Below are 26,049 nucleotides of genomic sequence, written 5' to 3'. Positions count from 1 at the left end.
TTTTGGCTGCTAATCCACTGGGTTGGATCAAACTACAGAACGCCTCTTGGGCAGCAGCTCTGATCAGGTGGGCTGTTTTATCCTTACCTGGGCTGTTCTGTCTAAATCACACTTATGGTGGGTACACGCCCTCCAGAGAAAGACTGGAACAGTTTATGCCCAGATTCTGGACGTCTTCCTTTCTGGCTCTGCACATGTTTGTAATTCTCCCTCAACTTCCCAGTGCCTGTGATTGCTCCACACTCAGTGTATAGTTAAGACCAGAAAGAGCGGGTTCCTACAGACGGAGATGTACCCCCAGCCCCTCACCCTGAAGCAATAACCACAGCCTGTCCTTAGGGGGAAAGCCACAAAAACAGGCAACTTTTCCCATCCTTTGCCCTCTTCCAAGTGTTCCAGACTCTGCTATTGCCCTGCACCCTTCAGGGCCTGCAGGGAGTTTGCTTTGCTCCTTTGCTTACCTGTGCTTGTGTGGAATCCGCAGGTGTCACGCATGGAGCTCAGCCTCGCGGGTGACCGCAGAGGTGGGCAACCCCATCTCAGGCTGGTCACTCCCGCCAGATCCGCCTGCAAGTTCCTCTGGTGCGCCGGCCACACCGCGGAACACGGGGCCCGCCCTGAACCCCGGGTCCTCAGGTGCTGCTGGAGGGCGGGTCACGTGTTTGCCTGTCCCCCACCTCCCCCGCGGGACTCACTGCTCGACTGCCCGCGCGGTGACCAGGGTCTCCCTCAGGTGAACCCCCGTCCCCACAGTTCCCTCACCCCCCTGGACGCACCCCAGGGCACGGGAGCCCGTCAGTGACTACAGCGGCACCTGCGAGGCGCCTGCCTCATGCGGCCCCGGGGGGGGGGGGGGGGGGGGGGCTCAGGGCTGCGCTGCCCCCGCCCCCCGCCCCCCGCCCCCCCCCCCGCCGCGCCAGCTCGGGCCAGGCTCGCTCCCCGGGGCGCCCCGTCGGGTCAACCGGCCCTGCGAGCCCCGGCGGGCACCCACTGGAGCAGGACGCCTGCTGCCTGGACCCTCAGCGACGCCGCGCTCCCCAGACCGCGGACGCCCCGCGATCGCCCCCATCGCCGCGCCCCCCCCCGCCCCGCCCCCCGACAGCGCCGCTCCGCCCGCGCCGCTCGCGCCGGCAGTGCCCGAGGGCGCCGCCAGGGGGCGCTGCCGGCCCTGCGACGGCTCCGGGGACGCGGGGAGCCACCCGGGCCCCGCCCGGCGGAGCAGCGCCGCCTCGGCCTTTCTCCTTCGGAAGCTCCGTTTTTTCTACCCAGCCACAGCGCTCCGGGCCCAGCCGCCAGGCCCCCCCCCGCCCGGCCCCCGCCCGCGGGATCCCGGGGGTCGCGGTCAGGACCCAGCGCGGGGCCACCCTGTGGGGTCTGGTCCGGGTCCGCGGCCCGCCGCGGGGGGACGGGGGTCAGTGACGCAGGGTCCCCGCGGGGACTGGCCCGCGTCTCCTCGCCCCACACCCGGCCCGCCCCCCCTTCCCGGAGGGCTCTGGGCGCCGGCCGAGCTGCACCTGCTCTGCCCCCCAACCGCGGCCCCCCAGCCGCGGCCCGGGCCTGGCGCCGCTTCTCTGCCCCGCAGAGCCGCCCGGGCCTCTGCACCGACGCCCGGGAGATCCGGCTCCACAGCACCCCAGAGGGACCCCCCAAAGAAAAGTGAGGCCCCTATAGCCCTGCACCCCGGGTCTCTGCACTCCAGGTTTCCTCGCCCCAAAAGCTCTTTTCCAGATTTACAAAAACTTAGCCTCTCACGAAGCCTGCGGCCCTAGGCAAGGCTTTCTCTTTCCTCCTGGCCATGACTCGGGGTCCTAGGGGAGGCGTTTCCTTGCACAGGTGTTCAGAGTTTACCTGCCAACACCTGAGACTTGAGCGTGCGCCCCGGAGCCCCGCCTCTGGGCCCGTTGCGGGACAGCAGCAGGCCAGCCGTGCCTGAATGAACGAGGGGCTCAGGACGGCCACAGGGTAGCGGCACCACTGTGGCCATTCAAGGGTGCGACGCCTGCACTCATTAAAAGAGACCAGCAGGGCGAGAGCAGCCTGTCCTCCCGCCTCTCTCTCCGTCCTCTGCTCTCCACTCCTTCTTCATTCCTAGTTGCAGCGCCTGAAGACACTGCGCTTCCTGATGACCACAGCTGCCCCAAGAGGACACCACATCGCCCCTTCTCCAGGTCCTCACTCACGAGACCTGTGGCCTGTCTAGAAGCTGGCGTGTAAGAGCTCCCTGCGCCAGGCTCCCGCGCTCCAGCCTCGCTGACCGTGATGTGAATCTGGAATTGAAGCCAAAAATTCTGGAGTGACCTGACTGTGGAAGTCAGGCAGATGTGGGGACAGCAGGTCCTTCTGTCCAGAGACCTCCCCCTGATAGATCACAGTCGTCTCTGTGTGCCCACAGCCCGTGGCGCAGCCTCGGAGACCAGTGGCCTCTGATGTTTGCTGTGAGATTCAGAGAAGCTTCTGGAAGTCATTTAATTCAAGGTACTAAATGATTTTAGGTTAAATAATCCATGCCTTAAAAAATAAATATAGGGCAATGTTAGCCCATGAGCCCACCCCTATCTTTTCGTGGGTTTTCTAAAATAGGTGACTAGGCCGCCTCGTCCCTCTTGTTTGAATTTGTTGTTTGATTGACGTTTAGAAGGTCCCAAGGTCCTGAGGGCTACAGAAGAGAAGGCCCGAACCCCGTGTCCTCCGGTGTGAAGGACCAAGGAGCCTCTCATAGGGATGCCCAGTGGCCATGGCCTCAGGCAACACCCGAGACTTGGGAACACCCCAAGAAGCTGGCGCCTCCCAGGGCTGTGGGGTGGGAGCACCTGACTGGGGAGTCTCCTTTGCTCTCTTGTTTCAGGTGGTTGTGTCTTTCGCTGCGCTCCCCACCCCCAGGGAGAAGGACAGTCTCCTGGGGTGTCCCCTCAAAGCCTGTCCTCATCCCCCAGTTTCTCCTTATGGGGGCTCACACTCTCCTGCACCAAGTTGGGGCGTGAGAAATAGGTAGGAACTTGCCGTGGGTCCTCCACGTGTTCAGTTTCCCCCTTTTTATTTGCAGGGTAGCATCCTGGCCCAGACCTGGCGGTGCAAAACGGAGGGTAAGATTCTGCGCCAAAAATGAAAGGAAATGGGGGGGCAAAGGGGGGAGTCAGGAGCCTACAGAGGAGAAGAAGGGGCTTGGAGGACACACCTTCGGGGCTTTGTTGCTCCTGTTATCAGACGGGAGGGGAGAGGATGCAGCCGACCCAGCCAGCCTCCCCCCACCCCGGGAGGAGCAATGAAGAGGTGGTATTTCTCGGGGAGGCTGGAAACACGTAAATGAAAAATATTTATTCTCCAGTGACTTCGAGGCTAATAAATAAAAGCAAGAAGGAAATGCTTCCCTCCGGGAGCCCAGTCTGCTCTCTGCTCCCGGAGCTGGTGCCCCTGGCTGCGGAGGGGGCGCCTCTCTGCATCTGGCACTGGACCGTGGAGCTTCTGCCCTGGAGCTAGCAGAGCCCACTCTGGCTTTCGTTCTGGTGGGGGTGGTTTGCCCACCAGGCAGAGAGTGAACTCAGAGGACCCCCTAGACCCCTCCTGCCCCCCACCGGCGGGGTCAGCCTGCTGGAGCCTGTCCTCGGCCGCTCTCTCCTCTGGGGGCTCGCGCTCTCCTGCACCAAGTTGGGGCGTGAGGAGTAGGAACTCGCTGGGGATCCTCCACGTTTGCTTGTTCCCGCTCAGTCAGGGCTGTTTTCCGTGGTTCTGGAATCCGTTCCTTGCCCAGCGACACCAGCTTCTCCGCGGCCGTGCTGAGTCTCCCCGCTGAGTCTCGGTGGGTCCCAGGGCACCCCCAGCCCGAGGAGGAGCCCTTGGGGAAGCGCTCAGCACCCGCGGGGGAGGGCCGGGCTTCGAGGCTCTGGGCTCCCCGCGCACTGGGGCGGGGGCTCGGGCCCTGAGGCGGCGCGGGCGGAGGGCAGGGGCAGGGGCAGGGGCCGGGGCCGGCCGGGCCTGCGGGCGCTGCGGGGCGGCGCGAGCTCCGGGGGAGGCGCAGCGCCCGGCGGGGCAGCGTGAGCCCGCACCCCTGGAAGGGCCGTCTCCCCCGCGGCCCGGCCTTCCCAGCCACAGCCCTGCGGCCCCGGGCGCACACCACGCGCGCACACGCACATGCACACGCACATGCACACGCACATGCACACGCACACGCGCGCCGTGCACACCCGTCCCGCGGGCCCGCTCCACGCGGCGCCCGCCCACGGCTCGGAGCTTCTGCAGCAGCCCGGGCCCTGCACCCCAGGCGCCCGCTCTCCAGGCGCGTCCCGGCGCCCCGCGGCCACGGGCGCGGAGGGGCCACGCGGCCCGCGGTGGCCGCCGGGGGCCGGGGAGGGTCCGGCTCCATCTCGCGGGAGGGCACCGCGCGCTGCTCCGGCGCGAGCCCCGGCGCCCGGGGGAGGTGCCCGCGGTGGGAGGGGAGCCCGGGCCCGAGGGACGCCCCCGCCCCGCTCCGCGTCGGCCGCCTCGGCCCCGCTCCCCGCCCGGCCCGGCCCGGCCGCAGGCAGGCGCCCTCTCGGGTCCCCTCCCGCCTCCTCCCCGGGGCGGGGTGGGGCCGGGGCGGGCGGGGCGGGGCCTGCGGGCACGGGGCGGGGCCGGGGCGGGGCCGGGGCGGGGCCGGGGCGGGCGGGGCGGGGCCTGCGGGCCTGGGGCGGGGCGGGGCCTGCGGGGGCGGGCCGGGATGGGCGGGGCGGGGCCTGCGGGCCCGGGGCGGGCGGGAAGGGGCGGGGGCGGGGCGGGGCGGGGCGGGGCCAGGGCGGGCCGGGCCGCGGCGGCGCCGGAGAAAAGTTGTCCCGGCCGGAGCGCGAGCGGCCGCGCGATCGAGGCGCCGCGGCGCGGACGACCCCGCGGGCGCCACCACCCTCCGCCGCCGGCCCGGCCGCTCGCCCGCGGGGCGCCGGGCATGGGACAGCCGGCGGGGGCCGCGGGCGGGCGCTGCGCCGCGGGCGGGCGGGGGCCGGCGTGAGCGCGGCCAGGATGCGCTCCGAGGGCGCGGCCCCCGGGCCGGCGGCGCGGCTGTGCGGGGCGCTGAGCCTGGTGCTGGGCGCGCTGCTGGGCAGAGGTGAGCGGGGCGCGGCGGGGGCGCCTGGGGCGGGGCGCGGGCCGGGGGGCGCGGGGGGCGCGGGGGGCGCGGCGGGGGGGCGCGGGCGCCGAATGCGGGTGTCGCGGGGCCCAGCCGGGAGGGGCGCCTGGGCCGGCGGCTGTCCCCGCTTTCGGGGCGCCGCGGGTGAGGAGGGGGCGTGGCTGAGGGGCGCTGCTCCCACCCCGAGTTCTGGGAGGATGCCCCGCGGCGGCCGCGGGAGCGGGGTCCGGGAGCGGGGCCGGCCCAGGGCCCCTCCTCCTCCGAGCGCCGAGCCCCGAAGGAACGCGCCCCTCGCGCCGCAGCGCCTCGGCGGACGACCCGGCCGGGGGCGCGGGGCTGACTGACCGGCCGGGGGGGGGGGGCTGACTGACCGGCCGGGGGGGGGGGGAGCGGGGCTGACTGACCGGCCGGGGGGGGGGAGCGGGGCTGACTAACCGGCCGGGGGGCGCGCGGGGCTGACTGAGCGGCCGGGGGGCGCGGGGCTGACTGACCGGCCGGGGGCGCGGCGATGACTGACCGGCCGGGGGCGGGGCTGACTGAGCGGCCGGGGGGCGCGGGGCTGACTGAGCGGCCGGGGGGCGCGGGGCTGACTGAGCGGCGGGTGGGGGGGGGGAGCGGGCCTGACTGACCGGCCGGGGGGCGCGCGGGGCTGACTGACCGGCCGGGGGCGCGGGGCTGACTGACCGGCCGGGGGCGCGGGGCTGACTGACCGGCCGGGGGCGCGGGGCTGACTGACCGGCCGGGGGCGCGGGGTCGGGCGCGGGAGGGCGGGGCCGCGCCTGGGGTCCGAGGCGGGTCCGCGCGGCCGCCTCCTCCTCTTCCCGCTCTGGGCGCGGGGCCGGGGCCGGGGCGGCTCCCGTCAGGACGGCGGGCGCCCCCTTGGGCCGGAGCCAGGCCTGGGGCGCCCCTCCCGGGCACCGGCGCGGCCGCGGCAGGCGTGGGGGGGGGCAGGGGGTCGGCGGGGGGTCGCGGGCGCCGGGGTCCCCGCGCGGCCCGGCCGGGCTCCGGGGCGCTGGGGGGCGGGGGGCGCCGGCCCGAGCCGCGGGGAGGGAAAGTCGCGGCCGCCGCGAAGTCAGCGCGCACCTGGGAGAGGCCCGCGGTCCGCCGTCCTCCGAGGCGAAGCTTCCAGAAGCAGCAACAGAACAAAATTGCCGTTTTAATAGCGTGTGTGGGGGGGAGAAGGATTGGGGGGCGTGTGAAAAGTCGGGCGTCCAGAGCCCGCCTTCCTTCCCGCGGCGTGTCCGGGACTCAGTTTCCCTCGTGTGCAGTGACCTTTGCGGTGACCCTCCCACCCTCGGGGGGATTCCCGGGGCGAAGCACTCGCGGGGCGCAGCGGGGGGGCGCCCTGGAGACCGCGGCGGAGCGGCGCCTCCTCGCGCTGGAGGGTCCGGCCGCGGCCCCGAGGGTCCCGCGCTGGCGGCCGGAGCGCGGCGCCCGGGCGCGGAGGGCCGGCGGCGGCCATTCGTGTGGAAGCGGAGCCGGGTTTGGGTTTGCAGAAGCCCCCGCGGGCGGAGCGGAGGCTGCGGGGCGGATCCCCCTCCCCGCGCACCCCGGCCCGCGCCCGCGCCCGCGCCCCGCGCCGCCCCTCCTAGGGCCTCCTGTCTGGGGCTTTCCCGTCGATCTGACAGGGGAGCTGCGGCTCGCGGCCGCCTTCTGCGAGGCGTTTTCCACTTTGTTTCTCTCACCGAGAGCAGCCGCCGAATCCCCCTCCGATTCCCCCGAGAGCAGGTCTGCTGCGGAGCGTCTCAGGGCAGCCGCCTGGCCCGCGATTAAATCCGTGTCGTCCTTAAATAAAAGCCTCTCGCTGACCTTCCTGCCTGGATCCGCGTGCGGTCTCTGGAAGGCACAGAGCCGCCGATCAGGGCTGAGTGCGGATTGTCCGTCTGTCCGCGGTGGGTCCGCAGGCGCGGCCGCCCCTGAGGGCCGGGGACAGGCCAGGGCGGAATGAAGGGCCCGTCCAGGGTCTAGACAGGCGGAGGGAAGGGAGGTGCGGTGTCCTTGAGGGGCGGTTGAGGAGTTGGCCCGGGTGAGGCTGGGGGGGCCCTTCTGGGGGGCTGGGTGTCCTCAGGGTGGCGGATGAGCGTCAGTCACACGGGCCCTGGGACGTTCCGCGGAGCCACCGCACTTTTCTGGAGTGTGTGGGGCCAGAGGTGTTTCCAGGTTCAGGATTTTGAGATCTTGGGATGATGCCATGGAGGGCGGGATGGCGGGAGGCAGGGATGACGGGGAGATGGACGGCCGCGTGGAGTCATGTCATAGACGGTGTAGCAGCCCAGGCTCCGCGAGGACGCTGCGCGGTGCCGTCTGCCTGACACCTGGGAGTGAAAGCCCAAACGCCCCTCGCTTCCCTTCAGATCAGCGCCGGCCTCCACGTCTATTAAAAACCAGCCAACCTGCGTATTAGCAGGCCGTGGACATTTGGAATGTGTGATGGGGGCTGTGCCGGTGTCATGAATAGGATAGTGGGGTCCTCGGAGTGGAGGTCCTTCTGGGCTCCCAGGGACCCGCTACCAGCTGGCAGTTGTGATCTTGCCTTGTCCTCTTACACTCAAGGTGCACTCGCTGGCACACTCACCCGCAAGGACGTCCTTCCTCCATCCTTTGCTGCCCCTCGAGCTGAAACGCCCTGCGGGGTGCCAGCTCCTTCGGGTTCTTTCAGCCCTTGGGAGCCTTCCTGCCAACTACCAGTCCAGCTTCCCTCCTCCCTGTCCACAGCCCGCCTGGCCTGCGCTTCACCTGAGCTCCACTCAGGCGCTTCCGCCGCACAGCTGTCCTGTGTTTCTCTTGGCTGAAGGCAGCAGTTTGCGGCCTCCTCTGACGGCCCCACCAGGGCTAAAACTCTGTGTTAAAAATAGTCTCAGACAGAATACTTTTACAGCGCTCTGCTTTGTTTAAAAGTCAAGTGTATTATTTGTAAATTCAAATTTTTTGAATTTTTATTTTTTTAAACAATATTTGCTCCCCCCACGCCCTCAGGGGCAGTCCCCAGAGAATTGCCTTCCCCAAAGCACCCGAGCACCCTCCCCTCCGCCCCTGCGCACCTCCCGCCCCCCTCCTCCCCGGCAGCAGGTCTGTTTCCTAATTGTCGGTTTTTGCTGTATTGTGTTTTGTACCGTTAGTACCTTTTTTCACACTGATGTTTTATTGGGTCCCCCTATATTCCTGCTGTAAGGGAGACCATCCCATATTTTCCTTCTGGCTTATTTCACAGAACATCATTCCTTCTCGCTCCATCCACGCTGCTGCGAATGGCACGAGTTTATCTTTTTTGATCACTGAGTACCAGTCCATGGTGAATATGTGCTACATCTTCTTGACCCGGTCATCTATTTTTGGGCATTTGGGTTGTCTCCAGGTTTCGCCTATTGTAAATAGTGCTGCAATCAACATAGGGGTACAGGTGCTCTTTTGAATCAATGTTTTTGTGTCCTTTGGGTAAATCCCTAGGAGTGGAATTAAAATTCAGTATTTAAAAAAATAAATGTCTGCTCCCAAAATTGGGAGACTTTGCATATAAAAGTCCAGCTTTTCTTAGGGTGCTCTGCCAGGCTTGGGTGCACATTCCCATGTGGCTACATGGCACCCAGGATGAGTCTGGGGGCCCCTGTGGTGGGTGTTTATTGAGGTTCTCTTCCCACCCTGCACCTTCCTCCACCTTTGAATTCGCAAGACCTCCAGCTCTCTGCTCTCAGATCCTGCCCTGTGGGCTCAATCTCCAGGAGGGGCTGGAGTCCGGAGCCCCGTGCTCTCCAGCTCTCCAGCTCTCCATTGTGTCCCCAGCGCCACAAAGCCTTGGGACGTGTTAGCTCCTCAGCCGCCCAGAGCCGGGGCCAACAAGGCTAGTAGGAGTGAGTCTCTGGGATATTAATTGGAATGAAAGGGAGTGTTACTGAATTAATGGGGAAAATGGAAAGCCTGATTGATAGAATATTTTCACAGCGCTCTGCTTTGTTTAAAAGTCAAGTGTATTAAGGTACAATTTGCATACAGTGAAGTTCACCCTTCGGAGTACAGAGTTTCAAGTTTTGACAAATGCAACCAGTCACAATGAAGGCACAGAAATGCTAACACTTCCCCAAGTTCCTCTCTGCCCCTCTGCACCCACCTCTTTCCCCTATGCCCAGTCTCTGGCAACTGCTGATTTGGTCCCTATTCTTCTGGTCTGCCTCCTTCATAATTTCATCAAATGGAGTTACACAGGATTCATCGTTTGGATCTGCTTCTCTCATTTAACACAATGCGTTCACTGTCCCTGTGTATCAGAAGGCTGTTCTTTTTAAGTGCTGCAGAATATTTCACGGAATGGCGGCACTAACGTTTGTTTTTTCATTTTCTAGTTAAGAGACATTTGTACCAGTCCCAGTTTTTGGTGATTGTGGGAAAAAGTAGTGTAACTATTTATGAATAGGTGAAGTGTGAAGGTGGATTTTATGTGTGAAGGGGGATTTTATGTGTGAAGGTGGATTTTCATTTCTCTTGGGTAAACACCCAAGGGGTATTTTGCTGGGTGGGATTGCTAGGTGGTGTGATAATTATTTAAGTAAATTTATCAAAAACTGCAAAGTCTTTTTAAACATTCCCGCTGGCAGGACTTGGGAGTACAGTTGTTTTGTGTAATCAGCACCTCTTAATGTTACCCATTGGATTTTATTTTTATAGCAGAGTTTCTCTAAGATTTCCATCTTAACCTCATGGCTAATGATACCGGGCACTTTCTTGTATTTATTTCCCATCCTTCCGTCTTCTTTGATGTCTTTTGAAAATAGTTTGCCCATTTTTCATTGGTTTTTATTTTCCTGTTATTGAATGTTGGGTGTACTTTATATATTATGGATACAAATCCCTTTCTCAAATGTGTGCATTCAGGTATTTTTCCCTGTATGTGTCTGTGGAAGAGCAAAGGTTTTAAAATTCAGCAAAGTTTAATTTATTAACTTTTTCCTCTTAGTAATTCTGTATTGCTGTCACATCTAAGAAATCTCTACCTAGCACAAGGTCAGAAGGGCTCTCCAAGTGTCTAGGGTGCTGTTCAAGTAGTTTATATACCTCCTGAGTTTTTATCTGTTTGTTCTGTCCTATGACGAGAGGGGTGGCAGAGTCTCATGATTTCACTAACTCATGATTTCACCTCTTTTTCATGTATGTTCCATCAGTGTTTTCTTCATGTATTTTGAAACAGTGCGTTAGGTACAAATATGTTTAGGATTGTTAAGTGTCTTGGTGAACTGCCTTCTTTAGCAGCCTGTGACTTCCTTCTTTGTTCTCAGAAATGGTCCTTGTTCTGAACCCTACTTCACGATGTCAATATAGCCACTTTGTGTTAGTGTTTGCATTATAACATCTTTTTCATCCTTTTAAATTTTACTTAGTATTTGTTTTTATGTTTAATTTGATTTCTATAAACAGCATTTGCTCTGAATTTTGCTCTGAATTTATTCAGTCTGAATATCTCCGTCTTTTAATCGTTGTCTTTTAACCACTTACATTTAATGTGATGATTGATGTGCTTTTACTGTTTACCATTTTGCTCACTTTTAAAATATTTTATCTTTTCTTTATTCCTTTATCCTATTTTGCTGTCTGCTTTAGGTCAAATATATATTTTTGTGATTCCATTTTATCTTCCCTCTCAGCTCATTATTTATACTTCTTGTAAAGTTTTAGTCATTGCCCTAAGGTTTACAAATGCATCTTTAATTAATCAAAACCCACACTAAAATTATGCTAATGGCGTCTTATGTTGTATAAGAGCCCTGCACCGCAGTAGTCCCAGTACCTTCCCCCTCTGTGTACAGTCCTTTAACATGAATATATCTTACGACTTACCTATGGAAAAGAAAATTTTCAATTCAAGATTATTTGCCCATACGTTAAAAAAGGATGAAATTATGCTTCATTGGCCTACCTTTGTCTTTGAGCGGGTATTTGGACCCTCAACCATCAGACCTTATTTTCTCCCCTACCTGTTTGTTGTGTTTCTATGCCTTAGGGATTTAAATTCTTCCTTAAGGAGAAATCAAAGGTGAAATACTATAGAGCCAGAGTCTGAATTAGCAAACACTCTAGACAGTGTTTCTAGATACACTAGTGTATCTAGACATCTGTTGTTTCTAGATAGACTCTTTGCTGTCTGCTCTGCATTCATTTCTTTGTTCGGATCAAGGATGTTTTACGGGAAGCAGAGAGTGTGAAGTTCACACCTGCCAATGTGTGGGGTCCTAACACAGCTCAGAGACTTGACACCGAAGGCCTTGTGTTCTCCGTGTCACCTGGTGTGTTTCTTCTTAAACACGTATGATGGTGCTGCCAGTGTGGGGTGGTGCCACTCATGGATGCTCATGTGGGGGCTTCCTCCCTGCCGGTTCCTAGAGAAATTGGTCAGAGTGGCTGGTTGTCAGCAACAGAAATATACCAGGCCCACCCGGGTGACAAGTAGTTGGCAGCTCCTGGCTCTGGATTTCTGAAAGGGTCGGGTTTCCGAGGAATGGAAAGTCACCTGCTGCAGGGTGCCTCGAGTCAGAACTGATGTTTGGCTCCCCATCAGTGATGCCATTTATTTTTATCTCCAGGCTCATGTTTTGAATTCTAGGGGAGAAGAAGCCCAAAGTCTGGGGTTCAGAGTCCTCTAGGCAGCTTTAAAAGTAGAATTCTCAGGTGCTACCCCAAAAGTCTTCAGCCAGGGTCTTTGGTGGAGGGTCTCTGGAGGTGGCAGGAGGCCAAGCTGATCACTTACTTGTTGGAAGCTCTTCAGGTGATCGGAAGGCACAGCCAGGGGTGAGAACAGCTGCCCAGGTCCACTCCGTGTAGCGAAGGGTACGACAGTCTGGTGGACATTGCCATCATTTTGCGTTCAAGGCCTTTGGCTGCCCAGGGAAAAACTGAGATACTGATAACAAAAGAAGGCAGGAGGGAAGCTGGAATTAACGCTGGCACATGTCCACCCCCGCCCCACCCCTGTCATCTGGAGTGTCCAGAGAAGGTGAGAGTAAAGACAACCCTTCTGAGCCTCGTTTTCTTTCCATGCCTGCTTTGTGAGGTTGCTGAGAATACGTAATTTAAGAGTGAGCTTGAGACACTTAGCACGGTGTCTCCAAAGGCTGTCAGTACACATGGCCATGGGCCGGGTCATATGAATATAACAGAAACGTATTCTCGTTCAATTCTGGAGCCGGAAGTCCAGGCTCAGAAGCCACAGGGCTGTGCTCTGTCCAGGCACCCTGTGGGAGGGCCTTCTGCTTCTTCCAGCTCCTGGTCACCCCTGGGGCTCCCATATCTGCCGCTGCCACAGGCGTCACTGCCTGTCTTTCCCCTTCGCCCTGTGCGGACACTTGCATTGCTCTAGGGTCCTCGAGAGCTTCAGCTCGGTTACATCTAAAAAGACCCTTTTTCCAGATAAGGTCACATTCATCAGCTCTAAGTGGACATTCTCCAGGGGCTCTCCAGTCCATAAACCACAGTTAAGATTTGAACATACCGACTATTCAATAAGTCATAGTTGTTCTGATCATGATAACAAAAGAATCACACAATATAATATAATGGAAGCTGCACATAGATAGCTCTTAAGTAACTGGGAATAATGTACGAGAAAATAAGAGTGGTGGATTTGACGACACCAGGGAACAGGAAAAACTGTTCAAGCAAGAGGTGGCCATTTGTTATGGAACAGAGAGCCAGTGGCTTACACTGAGGCCTCCCTTCGTGGACTTCATGCTTAAATGCAGCTTAGACATAATTCCGTTTGGCTTAGTTTCATAATACCCCCGATAGCGCCTTAAGCCCCGTGCTCCCTCTGGGTTCCGTGAGTCTTCAGAACCATCCAGGCAGCACCCCCATCGCCACATTCCCAGGGTTGGTGTCCTCACCTGTCCCTGCAGCTGATTCTTCTCTTTCTTGCTCAGTCGGTCCCTCCAACTGCTTAATTATAATGTCTGCTCGCTCGCGTGCCCGCCCGGTCTCCGTGGACTCCAAGGCTGTTGAAATGTGGATAAAGTGCTACCCACGTTGGCGCAGTGGTCGATGAGCAGTTCTTCGAGCAATAGGGGATTGCTTTTATTCTCAAAATAAACAAAGAAACTGGAGGCAATAGTTCCACCCAACACGTACCCAGAGCGGGAGGCTAATTCTGCACTTTCAATTGAGCTTCCAGTTTAGTGATGATTGTAAACCAAAGACAATGATAATAAAAAAACAAAATCTCATTCATACCACAAACAGGAACGTGGTTTTGTCTCCACCAGGAACAATAAGACAAGTCTTCTCCCCCTGCCAAATGGAAATGGACTTTGAATATACTCTTGATCATTTACTTTATTAGTCATTTAGCTGCAAATATTGAAAAACCCATGTTGAGCAAATGGTATCAAAGCCACACACACAAAAAAGGAAACAAAGTAAAGGAAGGACAAAAGGGAGAAAGTGGCTGAAATAGATGTGTTAGCTCAGGTAACTGATAAGCTCAGTGGCCTTCAGGCACTGTTGGATCCAGGAATCACTCACTGTCAGACATGGTTTTTCTCCATCTCGTATCTCTGCTGTACTCTGCGTTGGTTGCGTTTTGGGTGGTCATCCTAACCGCCAGTAGCTCCAGGCTTATATCTATCCACATAGCACAATCAACAAAAAGAGAGTGACTCCCAGGTAACTGCAGAGAAGTGGGTAGAGAGAGTCCCACGTTGACCTAACCCTGAGGCATGAGTGTGCGCGAAGAGGGCAGAGTTTCTGATTGGTCAGATTTGGAACACGTGGATCCAGGAACCTGAAGTCCTCACCACCCAGACTGCTAAGACAGAGAGCACAGAAAGCTTGGTGCCAGAGACAAGCCAGTCCACACCCCAAAAGGTAACTGTGTCCACAGGTGCGACCCCATCCATTCAACCAAGCGGGCCAAATAGAGGAAACCAACCAAAGACCAGTGGGATGGCTGCTTCTCAGAGTTTGTGGAGCAACCACCAAGAAGGCAGGATGTGCCTCCTGCCACGAGCAGAGACAGCCAAGTCTGGGACGCGTCCCTGTCAGACGTGAGGTGCAGGGGTGCTCTGACGTGCCTGGCATCAGCATGACTTCTAGGTGGCCATCCTTCTCTGTCCCCCTGCCTCCTCCTGTGCAGATAATGGCCAAATGGAAGGAATTGACTTAAAATATTGAGACCATAATTTCACTGTGAACAGTGAAAAAGTTCCTTGATTAGAACTCTTTTAACAACTGAGTGAATTACTGAGATAAGAAGTGTTTGCAGATGGGATCAAGATGTCTTTGGGGTGATGATGAAATCTTGCATGGCCATCAGATATGGCTTGATCCAGGTGTGCTATGATACCATCATAGCACTGTGCCCCCCCCCCCGCTCTGTGTACCCTCACCACAAAGGGTCTTGGCCTCTGGAAGCAACCCCACCCCAGGGCGCTCTGCCTCTGGCAGGCTGGCTGATACCTGGGTGCGCCAATTTCGGAAGGATGATCCAATTTCGGAAAGACGCAGGGCATCGATTTTTCATTTTAGGTTCTACATGGAGGCTCTTGGCAGTTCCAAGGTCACCCCCCTGAGGGGTCAAATACCCCTTTCCAACATTCACTAATCCCAGTGGAGGCCACATGTGTCTTGCTGGCTCTGTTCCATTTCTAAGCTCATCCACCTGGTTGACACAAGACCAAGTGCTTGAGTTATCCTGCCTAGGATCTGGGGAGGAGGTTGTGAGGGCTACAGCTGGGGTACAGAGGAGAACCAGGGGCAGAGGAGAGCTGGGTGCACCAATAGAAAAAGGCTGAGTGAGCAGGACTATTCGAAGTGGTCCCTGTTGGGCCTCTCCAGATTCAGGCGCCTGCTGACCGCAGCATCACAGGGCTTCCCAGACTCATGGCTGCACGGCTGCGTCCAGAACACAGGTCCTTGGTTTGTAGGGCACACACACATACACACACACAGTCGGGAAACTCGTACCAGAGGGCCTCCTGAGACCCAAGTGTGCCCAAGAGCTGCATGGGAGGCCGGTCCTGGAAGACAGAAAGTTGCTGCTGATTTCCAGTCAGCGCCTGCTAAGCCGCCACCTGCCCTGCGTGACGCCACCCGTCCTGCCGCGCACTGCCGTCACCTGCACTGCCGCTCGCTCGCTCGGCGCCAGTTCTTCTCTATTTCAAATCTCATCTTTTAATCTGAGCCTTGCCCTGGGCCGTGCGTTCCCTTGAAGTTACTGTTTTATATGCTAATTGCATTTCCTGCCCCCAAATATTAAGTCATTGCGTCATGATAACAAGTTTAAAAGCCCTTCTGTGTTTTTGCGCAAAATGATCCACACCCAGCAGCTGGGCAGATGCTGGCCCAGGGCGCAGGGCAGGTGGCAGCCGAGGAGCCGCCGGCTGCTGCTTCTCCTCCGGGATTGGGGCTTTCTGATAGCAGCCCCCGCCCGTGCTTGGAACCAGAGCTTCTGGAAAAGGGGGTAATGGTCTGCCCAGACCCTAAAAGCACAGAGGCAAAGAAAGGAACACCCTTCATAGCTGCGAAAACACTGGAGTTTAAGGGCACGAGACCCAGGAGGGGGGCTGCCCTCAGGGTCTCAGCCCTTTGGGGGTCACCAGAGGATCGGCCTCTTTACCCCGGCGTTGTGGTGTTCCAGACTCAGACCTGCCCGGGCTGTGGTCAGGAACCTGCCTCTGTGGCAGTGGCATCTCCCGACTTTAACCATCTCTGCTCTTTTCAAGTGAAAATCCAAATCCAGGCTTTTCGCTCCACTCCTCCCAGAGGGCCCCCATCCCTCAGGAACGCCGCCCTGTCTCCGGAGAGTCCGAGAACAATACATGTTTGAGCTTTGCCTCCAGTGGTTCATGCTACATAAAACATAAGCATTTTTCGATTTCCTGTGGGAAATATTGGCTGAGGTTTTGACTGCCAGCCTGACCCCCAGGATTCTGATACATGCACGGCCCACCCCGAGTTGAGAATTACTGACTTGACTGCAAGTCTTCATCATTTCAAGGAAGAGTTGGCCTCGAGCAGTGGGGATGGCAGCGGGCGAGAGCCCCGCCCTGCTGGCCGAGCCATGCCCGGCAGCTCGAGGTCAGCCCCGAGCCAGAGCAGAGGGCAGAGCTGGGAGGGAGTTTGGCATCCCCAGGGGCGCTCCTGTGGTCTGCTCAGAGCTGTTCCCAGAGAATGTGGGCGGGGAAGTAACCGTATGGAAATGCGGTCAAATCCTCTGTTCTGTGCTCCTGAAGCATTTTGTCGCGCTGGGCCCTCTGGGGCAGCCCCACGGCCAGGGGTTCCGCCTGAACCGCTGGAGGCCACACGCCCCGCTGCCCCTTTCGTCTGAGTGGGCGGTTGCGAAGACCAGGCTGAATGACAGATGGGGGGGGAGGGCGGATGCTGGGTGTCCAGCAGAGCAGAAACAGGCGAGGAAGAGGGGAGCCTGGTAGGGGGGCCCCCAGTTGCTTCCTGTTTCTCAGGCTTGTCCTGCTGCCCTGACCCACAGTCTTGTGCCTGGGGTTCTTCTGGGGACTCCTCTGCAGGGGTCTGCCGGCACCCTCAGAGCCTGGGCATTTTCCTAGCAGCCCTTGTGCAGGTAGCTGCCTGTGCACCCTCAGTCCCCTACCGGTTCCCTGCTCACATCTGGGCAGGTGGCTGCTGCTCTGGCCCCTAGATCCCTGCGCATTAGGAGGTGATGACAAAGACTGGAGGTGATGACAAAGACTGGAGGGGAGGCTGACAGGGTGCCTGGGTCTTCCTCTCCTCTCGCTTTGTGTCTCCTGCTTCCTCTGGCCGAGGTGGGCCCCTCCCAGGGCTGTGCCCCCCCCCCTCCGCTCTGTGTACCCTCACCACAAAGGGTCTTGGCCTCCGGAAGCAACCCCACCCCAGGGCGCTCTGCCTCTGGCAGGCTGGCTGATACCTGGGTGCGCCTCAGTGGTACCGGAAGGATGATCCAATTTCGGAAAGACGCAGGGCATCGATTTAGTAACCTGCTGCCTTTCGTTGCAATGAACAGACTCAGACAGACACTCCCTGAGGGCGTGCTCGAGGCGGGCTCGGGATTCTGGGGCGCCTGCACGCGCTGGCCTGCGCTGCAAAATACGGTTCTCATAACAGACCTGGATTTTAAAAAACAGCCTAAGAGTCAACAAACATGGGGCAGCTTATTGGCAACAGCAAGGAGTCTGCCAATAAAGCCGGCAAGGTTGTGTCTCCCGAATCCTCTCAGCCAGCGGGGCAGAGACAACCCCCTTCAAATGCACACCCCAGCCCACAGCCCAGCCCCCGGCCCCCCACTCCGCCGCCTTTCCAGCTGCATAATTGAGTCCCCTGCTCTTCGGGAGCTGTGGCAGGCAGAAATTGCCCTTCATTCTCGAGCTCAGTAAGGGGCTAGAAAGCAAAACTTGGGCTGGGAGGAGCGGCGTCTCCGGCCAGGCAGGTCTTGCTTCCTGGACCAACGCCCTCCCCTCTTTCCCTTCCTGGGCTTCGCCTCAGGCCCGGCTTTGCACGGCCGGGCTCCACGCAGCGGCCGGCTCCACGCAGCCCTGCAAGCTCTCGGCACGCGGGGCGTCACTGTCTGTATTTGGGGACGGGATTTCTGCTGTCAGGGATTTCCTTTTGCTGGTGGATGACGACAGGAGCCTGAACTTGTTTTGTTGGAGGAGAAAACCTCTTTCTGAGCTCTTGACTTCCCCCCTCAGAAGCGCATTCATTACCCGGCCTCTCGCAGCCTCTGGGGCTCAGCCTGGGGGTCAGGATGTGTCTTGGGGGCCAGGCCTGAGCGTCCTCGCCACCGCGTGGCTTCGGGAGCCCGTCTCCTGTGTCCTCGCTGTCACCTCGCCGGTTTCATTCTAATTGCCCTTCTCTCCAAAAGCGAGCTTCCTTGTAAATTATTCATGGCGGCGTAATGTTTATGTGATCAGAGTAATTATTATAATTATGCATTGTGAATTTTCATAATTAATGACCGCTCTCAGATTTCATTTGGCACAAAATCCTTCCAGAGGGGAAGCAGGGTGCGAGCGACGCCCCGTCCGGGGTCTTGCCAAGTCAGGGGGTCCACTCCGGGGCTAGGGGGTTACGGCCATTCTCGTGTATCCTGGAGAGAAGCTGGTCGCGTGATAGGCCCCGCTCTCATTTCTCAGTCTATAGCTTGGTGTTCAGTTTCATTTATTGAATTTTTTTTTCCCGCCACCGTCCGTGGCCTCCCCTCCCTCCACCCTCCTCTGCCTCTCAACCCTGGAGCCTCCTGGTGTCCGCCGGCGTCCACTGGTCTTTGAGAGTGTCCACGTGCGGCGCTGCCTGCCGTGGAAATGTCCCACGTTTCGCTTTGTCGTTGGTTTCTTCTTTGACGGCTGGAGGGAGCGATGAGCCTTCCAGGGCCTTCTGTCGAGCGTGGGGTGGACGGACGCCTCCAGAAGGTCCCTTGCCTGTCTCGCTCCTAGCTAAGCTCGCAGCAGTCCCGGGACAGGGACCGGCTGAGCCTCGGCCAGGTCAGAACCGGCCTGCAGTGCAGGGCGCGGGTCTCAGCGTGGCCGTGGCCACCAGCGGCGCAGGAGAGGGCTGGGAAGCCAGGAGAAAGCGAGGAACTTGTGTCTCTCCGTGGACTCTCTCCTTGACCTTAGCAGCCATATGCCGTGGACCCGTGAACCATGTCGGGGTCGGGGCGCCAATCCCCCACGGGCAAAAATCAGAGTATAACCTTGACTCCCCAAACCTGAACCAGAGCCGTGCTGGGCGTCCTGGGGTTGGTCTCTGGGCCGCCCTGCCCCGCACAGTGGGCCCTGAAGTCCGCGGATGCTCAGGGCCCTTAGAGTCGGAACCTCCGGATCCATTGGACAGCCTCTCTTTCCCTTCCTGCGTCCGGGGAGCTGCCTGGTCTCGGCATTTCGTAGAGTCATACAGCAGGTGACTTGGTTCTGACTCCTTCTGAGCCCCAGGCTTTGGAACCCTGATTCCACGGATTCAACCAGCTGCAGCCGTGGCCGGAACCTGCAGGCGGGAGAGACGCCCCTGTGGGCGGACGCGCGCTCAGGCCCGTGCGGGGCAGCAGCGTGGGTGGCCAGAGCTCAGGTGCTCAGCGCTTGGGGTTAAAGTGCTGGGAACTTGTCTCAGAGAAGCGCTGGATAAACAGGGACGCAGAGCGAACCCCTGGCTGCTGTGGCCGCCTCGGGGTCAGCACCCTGTGGCCGGGAGCATCTTCTGCCGCCTGGGGCGGGTGGCCGGGTCTGTGCATGCCTTTTTAAGCTTTCCTGACTCCACAGGCAATGACAGGAGGCGGCTCAGCAGGTGGCGGTGACTCCGGCCTGAAGAGCAGCGGCCACATAGCCGAGGAGCACGCAGGGAGGAAGCGGTGGCGGCCACTCACCTCTGCTGGCCTGTGATAGGCAGAGAGAGGTTGTCCTGGCACCGCCTGAGGGGAGGGGCTGCGAGTATTACGTTTGTAATACTCGGGGGGGGGGGTTGTAAAGTCAGGGGGTCAGGTGTAAATGGACGATTGGATTACTCCTTGGTCAGGCCTCCAAGTAATTCATGGCCCCCACTTGGCTTCAGGTCCCTAATAAGCTGCTTCCCCGGGTGGTGACTCTCTGGTCTTTATCACCGTCGCCTCCCCCAGCCTGTCCCTCCTGTGTTGGGCCGACATTGCACTGGCCCGGGTGTGCTGGCGTGGGCTCACCTGGACCTGCACCCAGCAGGCCGGCCTTTCTCGCTGCCTCCCTCCAGCGCTGGGCGGGCCTGGCCGCGTCCCACAGTGGTCACGTGCTCTTCCTGGGGTTCAGTATGTCATCTGGCCCTTCCTTCTCACAGTCCCGGGATTCTGAGGGGGGCTCTGAGTGTGATGCTTTGTTTTAATGGAAAGACAGTTCCTGAAACAGAGTGGATGTGTAACAGGGTAGCTGCAAAGGCTCCAAAGCCTGCTCCCCACTTCACCCCATGTCACCTCAAGGGTTTTAGAAAACCTCAGCCCCCCCGTTGTGTCCAGTCTCTTGCTCTGTTGGGTCTGCCAGACACTCCTGCCTCGGGGCGAGTGATGGGCCTACTTTTTTGTGGATTTGTTTTAGTTTTTATTTGGAAATATTTATAGCATCCCGGAGCTGGCGCCCCCAGGCCCCAGAGTTGCATGGCCATGACCAGAATGCCAGACGGCGCCCAGGAGCTGCCCGGAGGCTGTGCGGGCTGGCTGGGTCCCGCCTTGTCCACACCCCTGCGGCCACACGGTGTGGACGAGCTGAGTTGTCAGGCCCCGCCCGCGCCCTGGTCTCCATCTTCGGGAGGGAGAGTGTGTCTCCGGGAGCGTTGTGGAGATAGACGCCTGCAGGACGGGGCCTCTGAGACTCGCGTCTTCGTCCTTGTAGGCTGTGTTTGTTCTTCCGTGGGCGTGTGATTGTGTCGCTGTAAATGCACGGTCCCGTCGCACACAGGGCCGCGCCCTCTACCCTACCCGCCCCACCCAGGATCTGGGCTCCCTCCCAGCTGGGAAGGGCCCAGGGGCCTTGCTGGCCGCCCCGCACCCCCTCCTGTGTGCCAGCAATGCCCGGGTCATGTCTTATTAGGGTTATTGGCTCTCGCTTCCCCAGAGGGGCACTGAGTAGGCCCTTCCTCCTGGTGGGAGCGGGGGTGTCGAGTGACAGCAACCCCTGACTCAGCGGGAGCCAACGCTTACCTGCCACCCTTCACTCTGGGCCCTGCTTTCTCCTTCTGAAACCTCCAAGCCTCTGGCCTGGATCCTTGGTCCTGACATAGCCCTCGCTGACCAGCCACTCCAGCAGGCCTGGCGTCCCCGTAGGCCCAGCAGAGCCAGCCCCGCTCTCTGCAAGGCTCTCGTTCAATCCCCTCTAGCTTCGTCACCTGCCGTACGGTGGCAGCTGCTGATGGCAACACGGTCGTAGCTACCAGTGAGGGCTCAAAACCCTTTAAGTTTGGCTTCATCTTTTTAGATTCTCTGTATCTTTTTTTGCCTGAGAACACATGTCAGGCCCGTGAGCCTCCCGGGCATCAGACATGGCTCTCGCTGAGGTCGTCCACACGCACGCCTCGGAACCAGCCTCCCGGGGCCCGGGCAGAAGCTGTTGGAGGGGCAGGCCCGCCGAGATGACGTGGGCGGGGGGATCTTGGCTGAACTCAGAGCTCGTGCCCAGTGGCCATGGGGAGTCCAGGCCATGGGCCGGGGTGGGGGGGAGAGGGGCTATGTCAGGCCAGGAAGGAAAAGCGCCCCGAGGCAGGGCAGATGGGCGGAAGGGTGGTTTAACCCTCTCCAGGGAGGCCTTGATTGTCAGGAGCGGAAGAGGCAGCATTTCAGACCTTGAGTCTCTCCTGCGCAGCCCGGCGTGGCCCCTGCAGGCCCCAGCGCCAGACAGGCCCTCCAAACGTGAGGTGGCCACTGGACTTTAGAGGATGCTCCAGCTTTGGGTTGCGGTTTTGTGGCTTTTATTTTTTTCCATTTAAAATGAAATTATCCAGGATGACGAAACCACAGCTGTTAGACAGCGGGCACTGGGTGACATTTAAACACCATTATCTTCTGCTCTAATGGAAGAATTGGCTGGTGATTAAAAACAAGACCTCCCCGCGGTGGGAGCAGGAGAGTGGTCACTGGCAAATCTCCTATTTTAAGCAGCTCCCCCATCTATTACCCCATCGTTCGGGGAAAAAAAAAAAGGTAATGCCAGCTTTGTCTGCATCTGGCGTTCTGAAGGCTGCTGGCGACGGGCAGCAACCCTAGCTGGTCCTGCGGCTGGGCGTGGGCCTAGGCGGACAGCGCGTGGACGGGGCTGCTGGCCACCCGGGATCCCTGTGGGGGCTTCGTGCTGACATTCAGACAGTGGATACATCGGAGCCTGAATCTGTCCCTGCTGGGTCGTGTTTGACGCTGATGACAGAAAGATCGTTTTCCAGCCAAGAATGCAGATTTTTCATTCCCCAGGGACATTTCCATCACGTTGACTTCAACTTAAAACATGTCGAGGTCAGACCCCGGGCCGGGCCGCTCCCCCTTCCACTGCGGACAAGCCCTCCACGCAGCCCGGTGCTGGCGCCTTCCCTCCCGTGGTGGTGGAAAGGCCGGCGAGAGGCGCGATGCTCGGGGCAGTGGAGCCGGCTGCTCTTAGCTCTGCTTTCCAAGGCGCCCTGGTCCGCGTCCCCTGGACCTGTGTTTGTGTCTGTCAGGTGGACGCGGCCGGGGCCTTGGAGAAAAAGAAACATGGACGAATGCACAGGGGCCCCAAAATCATCCACCCCTGAGCGCCGGGTCTCAGGACTTGAAGGAAAAGACAGCCCAGCTACCAAGGGCCCGTATTTCAATGGTGGCTTGAGTGTCTGTGTCCCCCTCAAATCCTACAGCGTGGGCTCCTGTGCTCACCAGGACCCGCCCTGACCGCAGGCGCCCAGCCCTGGGCGGTGAGAACGTCTGTTGTTTAGGAGACCCCGGGCTGTGGCTTGACGGGGCTAAGAGGCTTCTCCAGAAACTGCGGTGATGGCGGAGACGTGAGGCCCTCACCGCCCAGTCAGGGTGCTGGGGAGAGGCTGGACGCTGAGTGAGTGTCCCGGAGCCAGAGGCAGGAGCCGGTGCGAGCCCCTCTCCCCAGCGGCTTTGCTCAGCCCCTGGACCCCCGCGAGGGCCGGGTTCCGGCTGGGAGGGGGGCGCTGGGACCCCGCTTAGGAGGCCCGAGTCCGCCAGGCTGCCGGCCGGCGGGCAGAGGAGGCCGAGTTGCCCACAGGGGCAGGCTCACTCCATCCGGGCCAAGCAGTGTCGCAGGGCATTCGGGGTGTTTGGGGAGAGGTGAGCAAAATCACCCGCCCAGGAGCGCCAGCTCTCCGAATTGGAAGGAAAAAAAACAGCCCGGCGACCAGGGGCCCGGGTTTCACTGCACATCGTCACGTCTCCCGGTGGTTTGGCAGGACGCGCTTCCGTCAGGTGCCATGGAAATGAGGCCAGATATTTCCATAATCTCCTGTGACCCAGATGTGTTATGAGTTCCTTCATCCAGTTTTAATATAACTCTAAATTATTCCTCGACGTCTATTAATAATTAAGGAAAGCAAAAACTGCATTATCTCTTAATGGCATTTTGACTTCTCCGTTTCTTTTCGGAATAAATGTCCCCGTGCGTTTCTCCAAAGTCGGGAATCCAGGCCGGCTTCGTGTGCCCGGCCCCCTGCCGTCCCTCCCCGGGGCCCGTGGTCAAGGCCCTGCGGCCATCGCCCCGCTTTTCCGTCCCTTAGCGGGGGCTCCAGCCCCAGGGCCAGTGGCGGCCACGGGGGCCCCCGCGCCAGTGGCACAGTCACAGAGGGGGCAGGTGTCCACTGCGGGCCGCTCGGCGGCGGCGAGGACTGAGCAGCCCGGCCTGGCTCGGGGTAGGCGGCGAGGCTTGTCTTTCTTTTTTGTGACCCAGCAAGTTTCGTTTTCTCCGACTCCCCATCCCTGTGCCCCTTGGCCCCTCCCCAGCCCTCCGGAACCTCACTTGGTGTTAGCCCCCTGGTTTTGTCAGCTCTTCGCTGAGTGGTCCGCTCCGCAGACCCCAGGGTCTGTCCCTCCCACGCGCCCAGCCGCACCCCCACTCCTGAGGTGTGCCCATGGGGAGGCGAACGCGCCTCCTGCGAGTCCTGCTCAGGGGTGCTCAGGCTGCGTCCCCCGCAGTGGCCGACAGGGCTGCGGCGTGGCCATGAGTGACATGCGTTCTGGAGCTGGCGGTCCCTGCTCTCTGAGAGGTGCCCAGGGCATTGCCAGGTCCCCCCCCCCATTTCCAGTTCTAGCCCTTTTAGGTCACCAAGTCCCTCTCCCCACAGCTACTCCAGTTTGCCTCCCACCCCCGGGGTGGAAGTTTCCTCCTCCTCCTCCCCGGCCCAGCCATGCGCCCTTCTCGAGCGTGGGCGTGGCTGTGGTTTCCCCACGCCTGTCTGGGAGCAGCGCCGGCATGTCCCCGTGTGTCTGTGGCATCTCATCTCCCAACACGGGCATTTCCCATGTGATGCTGCGGCTGCCCCGCGCTGCCCCCGATGCAGCCTGCGGAGGGTCTCCCCTGGCGGCCTCGCTGCAGCCCAGCTGCTGGGTCCATCTTGCATGGGCCCGGACCCCCGTGCTTGTCCTGGGGCCCATGAAGTGCCCTTTTGTGCTCAGCCCCGTGAGCTCAGCTCCTTGAATGTGTTAGGGAAGAGTGTACCCCACTGCCCGCCTCAGGCCTGTCTTCAGTTCTAAGGATTCCCACCTCCTTCCTCGCAGGTGGCTCTGGGTCATCTCAGAGAAGCCCCGTGTGCCAGGAAGGGTGATTGTGCTTGCGAGTCCTTTGTTGAGTGGACAGAAGAGCCTGGAGGAGGTGGGGGTGGCCTCCGTGCTTCCCAGGGGGTGGCCACCTGCTCAAGGGGAGCCTCACCAGGAGCGTGGCCCCCACAGGAAGCCAACACAAGCCCCCCCAGGATGGGCGACAGCCTTGATCCCTGTCACAGCTCAGCATAGCCCCTGGGGGGGTGAGCATCTTGGACTCTGTGCACAGGGCAGAGGTCCCTGCTGGTCCCCAGAGCTGCCCTGGGGATGGGCCCCTGGGGACGCCACCATCTGCCTTATCACCCACGTGGAGTCCCCTTCCTGGACACTTGTGACCTCAAGGCTCCCTCCAGTCCTCCACCCCCAAAGAGGGAGATCGTATTTGAAAAGGGGGTGCACAGCACTGTCCAGCTGTGGTGATGGGTGACCCTCAGCTCTGTGTGGGAGCAGCCTCCCTTTGCCTTCCTGTGTCTGGGGAGCTGCCTCTTCTCGGCATTTCATATAGAGTCATACAGCAGGTGATTTGCTTCTGATTCCTTCTGAGTCCCAGGCTTTGAGGCTCGTCTACACTGCAGCGTATGTTGGTTCTTCATTCCCTTCGCATCTGGGGAACAGTCTAGTGTCTGAATAGGTCCTGGCACAGTTACCCCTGCATCCAAGGTGGACGTTTGGGTGGCTCCACCTTTTGGCTGTTGTGAACATTCACAAACAAGTATTTGCACTTTCATATGATAGTGAATACTTTATTAATCATTTGTGCTAATTATATAACTCATTAAATGCTCTTTAATCGACATAATGGATTATCTTGGGAACTCTTTGTGTTAACATGGACGTAATCACACAGATACTATTTATAATGACAAGCAGGTGCCCTCTGCCTCCTGGAGCTCATTAGTCAGCCCTGGGCAGGGGGCCTGGTCCCTCCTGACTGCCCACATTGCAGTTGTTCCTGCCCACCACCCAGCACTGAAAAGCAGATCCCCGACTCACCCCACACCACGTGTCAGCCCAGCTGGGTGCACAGGTTGCCTGCAGTGCTGTCTCCCTGTTACTTTCTTCCTGGTCTCAATGTCATGAAAAATGGGGAGCACCAGGAGGAGGGTGGACCACCAGGAGCAAGGTGGAGCACTAGACGGAGGAAGGTGGAGCACTAGAAGGAGGACGGTGGAGCACTAGAAGGTGGATTGAGTACCAGAAGTAAGAAGAATTCTAGTTCCAGCGCTGAACTTCTCTAGGTCCCGGACAGGACGGGCATTTCTGGCTGTGTTACCGATGGCCGAGTGCATTTCTGAGCAGGATGGTGGACGGGCAGAGCAGACAGACCCAGCTACTTCCTTTCTATGAGGACCACGGGGATCTTCTCACTGCCATTAGCTTCTGCCAAGGGGACCCAGCCCCGGGTCTGCAGACCGACCAGCAGGGAAGAGCAAAAACGGACCACACGGGACCCCACTGGGTGCCAGGACAGGAGCCCAGCCTTGCAGGTTTCTGTTCTGCCCTGGGGCCTCACAGCTCAGCCCGCCAGAGCACAGCGCAGACCCAGGTGTGCGCCGTGAGTTACAACCGGGAGGGCAGAAATGGCCGCGCAGATGGGGATTCATTTATGATGTCTTCCCCGAAGAGACTCTTTGAGTTCCCACAAAGAAGTCGGACCTGCCCCCTCTTGGAGGCTAGCTATTCTGTCCCTGCTGCCAGTTGTCTGAGAAGTTGATTAAATCCATCACTCAGCACAGAG

General features: G+C 59.4%; 1 protein-coding gene across 1 annotated transcript in view; it reads left to right on the top strand.

The window, feature by feature from the left end:
* Positions 1-4,977: 4,977 nt before the first annotated feature.
* TMEM132C (transmembrane protein 132C) overlaps positions 4,978-26,049 on the top strand; it is a gene marked incomplete at its 3' end in the record, with an annotated part of 180,460 nt that continues 159,388 nt past the window's right edge. Inside the window, exon 1 of the mRNA XM_084253164.1 lies at positions 4,978-5,074. Within this exon, the coding sequence (XP_084109290.1) occupies positions 4,990-5,074 (85 nt within the window). The 5' untranslated portion in view covers positions 4,978-4,989. The remainder of the gene's footprint in view (positions 5,075-26,049) is intronic.

This window comes from Talpa europaea (assembly GCF_964194135.1).
Source record: "Talpa europaea genome assembly, chromosome: 14".
NCBI classification, from domain to species: Eukaryota; Metazoa; Chordata; class Mammalia; order Eulipotyphla; family Talpidae; genus Talpa; species Talpa europaea.
This window is presented reverse-complemented; position numbering and strand designations above follow the sequence as displayed.